Genomic DNA, 12308 nt, shown 5'->3' on the forward strand with positions numbered 1-12308 from the left:
TTTTAAATAAATTTTTTACTTTTATTTTATGGGAAAATACAAAATTAATCCGTATGGTTTACATTATTTGCGATTAGCTCCATATGGTATCAAAATCAACATAGAGATCATTGAAGTATGCCAAAAAAACAAATGAGTCTTTACAGCTAAATTTCGTCAACTGGTTTAACAGATTCTGATAACATAAAACGTTAGAGTCAATAAAACTGTGACACGTGTCTATTTAAGTAAATATCACACTAACGAAGTCTATTAAATTTAGTTGACGAAATTTGATTGTACGGGCTAAATTATTTTGTTGGCATACTTTAAGGATCAGTTAATTCATTTTGATATCATAGAGAGCTAATTGCAAATTAGATAAACCACATGGACTAATTTAAAATTTTTCTGTTAATTTTAAATGAATGACCCAAATAACAAAATAAAAAAATAAAAAATAAAAATGGTTGTTGGGGTTATTTTTTGTAAGTATTTGTTGGCCACCCTCAAATAATTGGTCAAGGGTGGCTAAACCACCTCTCGGATGATTTGGTCACCTTTAAAATGATGGTTCGACCTATCCAAACGGCCAATATGAAATGGTTATCCTAGGTTCGGCTACCCAACCAGTAGGTCCAGTACTAACAAATTCACTTTTTTTTTATATAAAAAAAAAAAAAAAAATTATATTTATATTTATAGCATTGAGGCATAGTTGGCAGTACCTGGACTTGTTAAACGAAGTGTCCATAAATAATTGTACTGCACCTAAATATTGATTATTGCATGAGATTTGAATCTGAAATTGAGTGGGGCGAGGTGAAAGAGAATATCATTACTTTCTATTGCCACAACAGTAAAAGTATCACTACTTTGTTTTTTTTTCATTGCCTTTGAAGCTTTAGCTTTCTATCACAGGGAGCCTTTATTTACCATAAATTCTTTTTACTCAAACCTGGATCTTAAAAAGGAATTTCTTTTTAACTTTTTTCTTTTTTATTTTCAGTAAAGTGGCGACTCCGGTGAACTTTTGAAATCAGTAAATTCTGTTCTCTTATTCTTTTTTTTTTTTTTTTTTTACCATTAGTTACTTGAACAGTTTGCATATGCATGGGATGCGTAGGTGAAATACTGGTAAGAGCATTTACAATGGCTTTGACATTTTTTTATTTTTATCAAAAATAGATAAGAAAAATATTTAAAAAATTATCTACATCGAATTATGCATCTCAAATGTAAAATACATTTTTGTTGTATTTGTGAACAGTGCATTCATCTCATTAATATACCATTTCCCGATCCACATGTTTTTTCCAAAAAATTTATTCTACTATTTCTCTCTCCACATCTATTTTTTTTTTCTTCCAAAAGTTAAAAAATATGATCTTTAGGAAAAATACAATCCTTATAAAGTAAAAATTAAAATGATATAGATAAAAATAAAAATAAAAGATAATCGAATGTATGATGTCTTTTAAAACTCATTCGCTAAAGTAGATAAAGTAGGTTTTGATTAGTTATTTTGCATAAAAATATACATAAACCAATGTGAATGCTCTAAAACAAATAGTAAAAAGGACAAAGTTTTCGTCCAAACTGGGTTGGAGAAATTTTCTTCAATCTAGTCTATAAAAGTGACATGTGTCCCTTAACATATGAGATGCACATGTTTTTTTAATAGCAGAAATAAAATTGAAATAAATTTGATTAAAAACTCATGTGCATCTCACATGTTATTAAAAAAATGGATACATATCACTTTTATAGACTAAGTTTAAGAAAATTCATCAAACTCAGTTTGAGTGAAAACTTTATCCAAATAAAAAAAAAAAAAAAGGTTTGTAGTGAAATGTGAGTATTATCATAAAAATAGTATTCAAAAAGTAGAAATGCAATAGGTTATGAGAGTAATTTTAAAAGTTTATCTTGTATCACTTAAAAAATGAGATGGCTTTCAATATTTGATCAAAATTTGATAATGACCAATTACAAGCTCAATGGTAATTTAAGAGCTACATCATTCTTGAAGGATACAAAAGGAACTTGTAGCATTACTCGCGTTATCTGTAGGAATTCGTAGAGTAATGCTACAAGTCACTCTTATGTCACTTTTGTATCCCTCCAAGAATAATGTGGCTCTTAAAATCACCATTGAACTTGTGATTGATCATTATTGAATTTTGATCAAATTGTAATATTAAAAGTTACCTCATTTTTTGAGTGACAAAAGAGGAACTTCTAAAAGTACTCAATATCGTATATAGACAGTTATCTATTTCAGTTAAAAGTTTGAGTTTGTAGTACTATGGTCAGGGACGGAGGTAGAGTTTACTATGACAGGGGCCAATGGCCAATAAATTGTATTGTTAGGGGTCAATATGCCAAAAAAATAAATAAAAAATTACCTTATAAATTATTATTTTTACCTTCAATTTTTTTTTTTTTTACCTTAAATATCCAGTTAGTTATAGTGTATGAGAATTTTTGTCATCTCAAAAAATGAAAAGACAAAAATACATCTCCACTATAACTAACGGAATACTCTCCAGTTCAAAAATGATATTGTTCCATAAGTAGTGGTATCTAATTGAGTATTTTAAATGACGTGGCAAACTATTCACAATTAGATCTATAAAATATAATATGAATCATAAAATAAAATTGAGTGCATCTCATTCAATTTGGTGGAGGGTTAACTTGGATCAAAATATCCTACAATTTAAAAAAAAAAAAAAAAAAAAAAAAAAAAAAAAAAATTTCTAAATTCTAAATTCTAAAATTATGTAAACTCATGTTATTCCTTGCATTAATCAGCTTACTATTAAAAAGTTGACATGCTTCTCACTACTTTAAAAAACGTATTAAAAAGGTGATATTTAAAAAAACGTGCAGACCGAATTTAAAGAATTAATACTACTCAATTTATGATATATAATTTTTTATATCTTATTTTTATTGCATAAATGCACAGAGCACGTGCCATACTAAACAAAAAGTATTTTTTCATATATATATTTCCCTTTCTCTGGGCGAGTGACATAATGATTAATCTTTGATATATACTCACATGGAGCATGAAAACTTGTCTCACACTTGTGTTAAAATGAAATGTATTCGAGGGGCGTTATAATTTTCCTCAAGAAATTCCTAACTTTATCAACATCTAATCATGACTCAATATTCAAAATAACAATTGTAGCATGATAATTAATTACCATCAATCAAGGTTTGATCCTTGATATATGGACGACAATTTCGAAAACAACAAAAGTGATTCCAATAATAATTATGTCTATTTTAAATTTGAACTGCTTTGGAAAAGGGTATGTTTTGAATTGAATTAAGTATAATAATAATAATAATAAGATGATTATTGAGGAGCATGTTTGAGATTGTGTTAGAAGAATTAGGATCTAGTTAGTTATAATAAAAATGTATTTTTGTTCTCTCAGAAAGTGAAAAGACAAAAATACTCCTCAATAATAACTAACTGGATACTCTTAAGTTTATTTGAACTAAAAATGATTATGTTTTGTGTTAGAAAGTAGAGTTTTTAAAGTTAAAAAGATATTAAAACGTATTCTGTTTTGTGTTAAAGTTAAAGATGTATTTTAAGCTTTTTTCAAAAAAATATGTTTGTGCAATTTTTAAAACGTGTTTGAGATTACGTTGGAAAATAGAATTTTTAAAGTAAAAAATAGCTTTTTAGGAAAAAAAAAAAAAAACAAAACTTTAATTTTAAGTTTTTTTTAAAAATGCGTTTTGGATATTTTTAGAGTTAAAAAATTATTATTATTTTTTTTTTGAATTTTGTATTAAATATATCACATTTTATTAGCACATCTTTTTAAATATTAAAAGTATTTTCCAATTCCGAACAGGATGCTAGGATGTTGCTCCATCCCATCCAACTTCGTTTGCCTCAAAATAATGAAAATAAAAGCACGATTAATTATTTAAAAGTAATTCAGGGAAGTTTAAAATCGAAGTAAATTGTTGCCAAATGTGGTGATAGATGATTATCATTTAAAATTATTATTAGATCTGTAAAGGGTCCATGTGTGAGACCTATATGATTGCATAGATTTAATGATGATTTTGAAAAGTAAGAAATGCGAGAAGAATCCAACATCCATTTCATTTGGGGGTGTCCCTTTATTTGTGAACCCTAGTAAACATGCTACTCTTTCAACTCTTGTCTAATTATTGTTCAACTCTTTTTTAAATTTACCATTTGATTTGTAGGACCACATGGGGTAAATTTGATTATATATATATATATATATATATATATAATATTTTTATCTATTTAAAGTTGATGTGGCTTTTAAAATCACAATTTGGTCAAAATTTAATAACAATCAATCCAAAATTTAAATGTGATTTTAAAAGTCATACAAACTTTGAGGATTAAAGAAGAATAAAATGATAGTATATAGCATTAGAAGTTGACGTTAATATAGTTTATACTGAATTTGTTAGTTTATTCAAGAGACCACGTTGTCTCTTTTAAAATCTATTCGATTTAATATGCATTGTCTGTTTTTTAACAGCATACATGCTATAATTTTGTTAAACAACATTGAAGCTGTATCCATTTTATTTATCACCCTCAATCCCTTAAAGACTATGTAGCGTGATTCTCCAATGAAGAATCAATCTCAAATGCTATGAAGTAATTATATTCATCACCATTCCACCAATCACCTCCATCCCCTAAAAGCCTATGTAGCGTGAGGGACCACGACACATAAGGACTACGATTCTCTATGGTTTTTTATATTACAATGATGTACTTGTTAAAAAATATAGGAAAACAAATATAATTTAGCTTCCTAAACTACTAGACATTTTCATTTTAACCCCTTAATGTTCAAAAAGTGATAAAGTAGCCTTCTAAACTACCAAACAGTTGCAATTTGGCTATTCCCTTAGTCATTATTGTCAAATAGGATGAAAAATTCAAAACTACATCGTTTTGACAAGGTTAAGTTACTAAAATGCCATTTTGAAAAAAAAAAAAAAAAAAGTGCCTCCAAAACGATGTCATTTTGAGGAAAAAAAAAAAAAAAAAAAAAAAAAAAAAAAAAAAAGAAAAAAGAAAAAAAGAAAACCGGTGGTTTAGGGTTGGCTCGCCGGCCACCCCATAGGCCATGGGGGTGGCTCGATGGCCACCCCCATGGCCTGGGGGTGGCTGGCGAGCCACCCCTAAACCATTGGATTTCCTTTTTTTTTTTCCTTTCTTTTCTCTTTTTCTTTCCTCAAAATGAAGTTGTTTTGGAAAGTATTTTTTAAATTGATTTTTTTTTTCTAAAATGACATTTTAGTAACTTAACCTTATTAAAACGGCATAGTTTTGAATTTTTCATCCTATTTGATGGTAATGACTCACAAAATAGTCAAATTGCAACTGTTTGGTAGTTTGAGGGTCTACTTTATCACTTTTTGAACATTAGGGGGTTAAAATGAAAATGGTTGGTAGTTTGGGGGGCTAAATTATATTTTTCCCTAAAAAATTTGTAAAATAATCCTTTTACTCATGTAATATAAAGAATTGGATACTCTCCCCTTTATTCTGTTCAAATAAACCGGGGAGGATCCTTTTGTGGCAGGTATACATTACGCGGTATAGGTTTTAGAGGTTGTGTTTGGCAATGGAATGGAAAAAAGGGAGTGGAACAGTACTGTAGCAAAATTGATTGATATGAGAGAAAAAAGTAAGAATATTTTGTATAAAAAAATCAAAAAATTTGTTTTGTAGTGATTTTTTTATTTGAATAGTAATAAAAAGTGATTGAAGTGATGTAAAAAGTAAAAATATTGGGGTTGATTTTAAGAAATTTTTTTTGAACTTTTAGGTCTGGTCTGGTCCGGTCTGTCCCTTTGCCAAACACAGCCAGAGAAATAGGTGTATAGCATAAGTCCAAAATATATATGTTTTCAAATAATATTGTAAAAATTATCATTTATTTTGGGAATGTTTGGACGGACTTGAATTTGTGCCGCCATAGCATATGCATGAGTTGCTGTCACTTGCATGCCAGCTATTAACAGAATAGAAATTTAAGAAGAACTTCAATGGATTTGGTGGCAGATCGGATAGGCATACAGCTGAAGTCAAGAAAAGTACAAGGAGGACTTGTGTGGAATTGTCATTAAATATTCGATGCCGCTTCTCTAATCACAATTTCGAATCTATTCTTTCTCCTTTTATTCATAACTCTGACAAGCTTTTTGTTAGGCTGTTTATGCACTTCCATTATTCTTAATTATTTATTGTAAACTAATGCACTTCATTATTCTTAATTATTTATTATAAATTACTATTTCGGTTAATAATTAATTATTCTTAATTATTGTACATTGCAATGTCATAGATAAAAAGTACAATTTTAAATCAAATTACATAAAATAAATCTTTTGGGATTGTATTTTTTCAAAAATTGCGATTTGAAAATCTGGTTTTCAAATCGCAAGCAACCTGTATTTTTTTGAAAACGCAAAATTTTAAAAGATAAACTGCTATTTTAAAAGTTAAATTACGATTTTGCCAAATGCTAAGTCGTCTCATTTTTTTGTGTGTTCGGTATTCCACCCACTTTCTAGATAAGAAAAGAGGAGATATATCAAATCATATTACAATTATATATGCTAAAGAAAAAAAGATATAAAATTAATAAAATATATAATTAGACATGTATCTTAAAGAACAACTTGATAATAACAAACTTTTAAAGGCTGGGTTTTCTTACTGTGAGTTAAATAAAGAGTATCATACTTACAGATTTGCAATTTGTTGTGACAGATAGGCATCTTCTACAATTTTAAGAGAATTGTAAATTTCTAAAATTACGTAAATTCAGGTCATTTTCCATCAATGAAAATATATTAAATTCTCATTATTGAATCCAAGATGTTCGATGTAAAGAATAACCTAAATTCACATAATTTTAAAAAACCTTGTCCTATTGTCTTTTATTTATTTATAAATAACATCAAACAAAAACTACAACTAAGAAGAAAGAAAATAAACAAAAATTAAAAGGAAATACATCAAATGTATTGACGTAACCTTGTGTATTTATTATTGATACAAACACCAAAAAAAGTAGTCGCCAATAAAAGATGGTTAAACAAGGTGTGAACAAGAGCATGACTGTTCGCGAAACCCTTTAACTTTACCCAAACCCCTAGTGCAAGGGATGTAATTACGGGCATAACTATTAAGATACCCTTCAATTCTACCCGAGCACCCTTTGATATGAATTTTTAAGAATCTTAAAATGTATTGCTATATAAAACTCCCACACACAAGAAGCATAAAAGAGAGGGGTATAGATACGTCATGACTTTAGAGGAGGCCAGCACAACTTTTTTCAAAGTAATCTAATATCAATAATTGAATTGGGAAAGAGATGGTCCTCCCTTCAAACTTGAGGGACCCCAAATCACATTCAAATGATGTATATATTTCTGGGTATGAGAACCCACTCTCCTTTTCTTTGTTTTAAAAGGTCTTCACATGATCCCAAGCAAACTTTCAAAAATAAACAAATCCCAAAGTCCCAACTAAAGACCCCCCTACAAGGCATTAAACAAAAGCAACGTATCATTTCCCATACACAAAAAAAGAAAAAAAAGAAAAAAGAAATGCTTTTTCCATTAAAGCTCTACTCTGCAACCGAGTTAAGTAAACACATGCCTACAAACTAGTTTCTCTCTCTCTCTCTCTCTCTCTCTCTGAGTTTTTTGAGCTCTCCCATTTGCTGTTTTCAAGAACCAGCCCAGCTTGGTCAGCTTGGTTTCTGGGATCGGCTTTTTTCCGCAGGTTCTCTCTCTCTCTCTCTCTCTCTCTCTCTGAAGCTTATCTTTCTATGTCTGAAATGTTTCTTTGGCTGGATTGTTGGTGTTGGGGATTGTTTAGTATGTTTAATGTATAAAGAATGGCAAACAAAGAAAACCGCTGATTTGATATGCATTTCATGTTCTTGGAAGTGAGGAATTTGAGTTTGATGTTCAAAGTGCTCTTTCACATTTCTTGGTTACGTTGGATTCAAATAAACAATCTGATTTTCTAGCTTCGTCTTTTTGTTTTTTGTTTTTGTTTTTGTTTTTGGGTTTGAAGGGATTGTCATTTTTTTTTTCTTTCTGGGCATTGGGATTGTCATTTGGGATTGAAGAATTTCAGCACCATGTTGGTTGGTAGTTTGAATTGGTCCAGCCTTTTCTTTATTTGAATGTTGTTTTTCTTTGAATTGTTCACCTTTTGTTGATTTCTCGTTGGTAGATTAAGATAGTCAAGAATGCTACTCATTTGATCAAATTTTTGTTTTTATTTTCTTAATTGTTTGGCTATATTCCAATGCCTTTTTTATCTCCAAAGAGAAGGATCCATTTCTTTGATATAGTATTCCTTTGCAACACGTTTGGTTGCTGAGAAACCTAAAGAAATGGAGTGTAAATATGGCTATTGATTCTTTCTGTTCAGGTCCATGAACACGCGAAACTCAGCTAAGCCAAAATAGTTGTATTGGTCTCTGTTGCATTGAGCTTCCTGTTTTGTTTAGTCGCTAAGAATGAAAACTCTTAGTTTTAGCTTAATTGCTTTTGATTCGTTCTTATTCTCAGCAAAATAGGGCCTAAATGATATAGAGCACTTTAGCTTCTGATTTTGAGCTCAAAGAAACTAATATTCTCAAACAGAATATCTGGTGATCCCAAAAATTTATTCTTTGTTAGAATCTTACCCTGGTCCATACAAGCAGAATGGGGTTTTCCGGCTTTTCAGTTTGTGAGACAAGTAAGGAGGTTGAGACGAAAATTTCGCTGAAACCAGTGAAAATTTGCACACTCCTGTACTGGTAAAAATGGGCTAATCATCTACATAATGAGTAGTATAGATTGCCTTGAGGTTTCTTCCTTTGTTTTTGCCTTTTCCTTTTTTTATTTATATGACAGTAGGTGGAACTGGAATTGGGAGTATTTAGGATATTATTTCTTCCCACGATGTGCCCTCTTGTTCCTGAATGTTGCTCAGTCCAACTGCTGTATGATCTGATGCTGGTGTTATGCAGAAACTAATAAATGAATCTGAAGAATCTGATGGAAGACAAGAAATTGGATTTTAATCAGCCTCTTTTATCGGTGAGGAGAGTTTCATCAACCGTGGTCTACTCACAACCTGAAAACAAACGGAAAACTGATAATTCATTACCCAAAATACCTCCCCTTCCCGTTTACAAGTCAGAGCTGAAATCAGGTCCAGTGAGTAACCCAGGAACTGTTCCTTTCAATTGGGAGAAAACCCCAGGAAAACCCAAGGATGAAAGGAAAGCACAAAATCTGACTCGTGAACAGCCTCGTATCGGCCCAAAGCTTCCGCCTGGAAGGGTTCCAAATGTCAAACAGCAAGATTGGGATAAAGGCTCTAAAGCTATGACTATTACTCAGTACAAACCAGAAAATTTGCTCCCCAAGTCTCAAAATATTTCATCTCTGGATAAAAATGTGAATAAATGTGAGAGCTCCAAAGAGAAGATGGAGGTGAAGGAGGGTTCTGGTTCAGAGGATGGTGATGAGGCCTATTTGGATGCACTTGATACAATTTCTAGATCAGAATCATTCTCTATGAACTGCAGCATAAGTGGGTTGAGCAGCTTGGATGCTCCAGATGGTAAACCATCTGGAACCTTCTCAATGGATCCACAAACTCGGGATTTCATGATGGGTCGTTTCTTACCTGCAGCAAAGGCAATGGCTTCTGAAACACCTCAACATGCTGCTTGGAAGCAACCGAGGCCGGTAGAGAAGTTGGTAACTATGGATAAGTGTGGTCCACTTAATCAGGATAGACCAAATGTTGTACCCCATCATACCCATGATGTTGGTGGGAAAGAAAGTGAAGATGAAGCTGATGATTATGATGAAAATGAAATTTCATCAGCTAGAGTTTGTGGGTTATTCCCTAGGTTTTGCTTTAAAAATTCTTTATGCCTTATGAATCCTGTACCAGGTATGAGCATGCAGACAGGGGTACGCGTTTCTTCGGTCCGCAGAGTGAAGGCAAAATCTTTATATTCTGGTTCTTGCAATGAACCTGTAAAGGAGGTATTTAGATTATCTGTCTCTACTTATTTTTCTTTTCTGCTGTGTTGTTATTGTCATGTCTAAAGTCATTGTTGAACATTAGCACTTTTTTTATTTCTATAGCATGTTGGGGATGCTGTCTTGCAAAGATCACTAGATGGACATGCAACCGCTGAGCAGCATGAAGAGAAGATTGAGGTGAAAAGAATATCCGACCAAACCACTTATAAAAGTGATTGTGGGAAATCAGATGAATCATCTCTGAAAAGGCATTTGCAGGGTAATGGCGTATCAGCCTGCCAGAGTGAATCTTGCCATTCTCTCCATGAAGGAAAAGGTTTTCTTGGTTTTACTGATAAAGCTAAGAATTCCAGGGTGAATGCATCGGATTTGGATAGAAAAGGCGGCAAAATTTTTCAAGAATTATTGGCCAATGAGAGTGCTGAATGGGAATCAGGCTCTATTAGTCCCATGGTTGAGAAAACACTCTATATTGATTCTGTACATACAGTAAAGTCTCGAAATTCAAATTCAAGTTCTCCAGATATGAGGGGTTTAACTGATTACATGGAGGATGATTTTAGGATTCCTGTAAAAAGTAGTGAAATGGAAAAAATCCCTTCAGTATTAAATTCTTCATTTCAAGATTTAAAGCCCTTGAGTGCTGTGGATGAAAAGGCAAAAGTGCGACATGAAAATTTGGAGTCTGTTGATGCCTGTTTTCTGTCTTGTTCGGACAGTTCTAATCATGACATACAAATGGAAATGGTGAATGATTCCAAACAGGATCAGGATCAGGATCTTACTCTTAATTCTATTCAAATGACAAGCCCAAAAGCAGTTGATACCAAGACATTTGATTCAGAAATCCAGCAGCCCTTAAAATCAGGTGATTCAGAAGGTACTCATTGCCTCACTCAGGATTCTAGTACATTGACAAGCTCTAAAGTGGCTGACAATGGGAAGATTGGTTTAGAAAACCGACGGCCTAAGAAATCTTGTACTCAAGAAAGTTCTGGTGGCCTTATTAAGGATTCTGTCACATTTGCAAGCTTAAAAGTGGGTGAGAAGATTGATTTAGAAAACCAACGGCCTAAGACATTAGGTAAGCAAGAGATTTCTCATGGAAACTATCCACACCTTCCTCTTGGCCCACCATTGCCAAAATCGCCATCTGAGTCTTGGCTAAAGCGTACTCTGCCTACCATTTCCTCAAGGAATTTACCTTCAAGGTCTTCTCTTGGGATGCAGAATAATACTAGAAACCCAGCTTCCAAGACAACCTGTCCTGATTCCAACTGGGAAACAATTGTTAAAACTTCCAATGTTCGACAAGGGCATTTGCGGTTCTCTGAGGTAATCTCATCATTCTTGGCATTCATTCTATTAAAGTATTCATTAAATGATTAAATTTATTTTTTCCTATAAACTTAAACTTTTAGCAAGTTGTGATTTAATATGGAATTAAAGCCAGAGGTCACGAGGTCACGAGTTCGAATCTTGAATCTGTCAATTTATCTTTAAATTAAATATTTCACATGTTGAGCTTCTTTTCACCTATTAAAATGATGTTTGTGGATACCACTCAATTGGTGATTTAACACATTCTTCGTATTCATTGATGTGTGGATTTTATGCTTGCTTACATGGCCCTCTTTCTTTCTTTACCGCCAGGAACTTCTGACACCTATACCAGAAGCTTAAGAGTTTGGAAGCTTTATCTGATGTCCTTGCACTCTTGCATTTTGACTGGAATCTGCATTACATTGATAGTGTTGAAGAAGGTCAAAGTTATTTTTTTTTTTTGTTAAAAAAAAAAAAAAAAAAAAAAAAATTTAGGAGGTGATTCCTTTTTGGTTTCTATACTCAGAAGTCGGTATATAATGACAAATGTAAATCAACATCCCAATGCTTCCTGCAATAAGAAATTTCTTTGTTCTCTTGTAAATCCGATCAACTTCTTGAACTTAAACCAAAGTTTGTTTCTTCCTTAAGCTGTAAAGGGAATTAGATAAATTACATTTACTGCAGGTCCTTTGGAAAATGGACAAAGTTTTCCTCTAAACTGGGTTGGAGGAATTTTCTTTAACCTAGTCTATAAAAGTAACATGTGTCAATGAATATGTGAGATGTTCATTTTTTTTAATAGCTGAGACAAAATTGAAATAAATTTTATTAAAAAATCATGTGCATATTACATGTAATTAAAAAAATGGACGTATGTCACTTTTATAGATTAT

General features: G+C 31.9%; 1 protein-coding gene across 1 annotated transcript; it reads left to right on the forward strand.

Moving 5' to 3' along the window:
• Window positions 1-7454: 7454 nt before the first annotated feature.
• On the forward strand, window positions 7455-12108 carry LOC132183268 (uncharacterized). Its single transcript, XM_059596668.1, has 4 exons — window positions 7455-7810; window positions 9057-10089; window positions 10192-11424; window positions 11743-12108. Exons 2-4 carry the CDS (start codon window positions 9067-9069, stop codon window positions 11770-11772), a joined length of 2286 nt encoding a protein of 761 aa, XP_059452651.1. The 5' UTR covers window positions 7455-7810; window positions 9057-9066; the 3' UTR covers window positions 11773-12108.
• The last annotated feature ends 200 nt before the right edge of the window (window positions 12109-12308 follow it).

Source organism: Corylus avellana, chromosome ca5 (genome assembly GCF_901000735.1).
Source record: "Corylus avellana chromosome ca5, CavTom2PMs-1.0".
Taxonomy (NCBI): domain Eukaryota; kingdom Viridiplantae; phylum Streptophyta; class Magnoliopsida; order Fagales; family Betulaceae; genus Corylus; species Corylus avellana.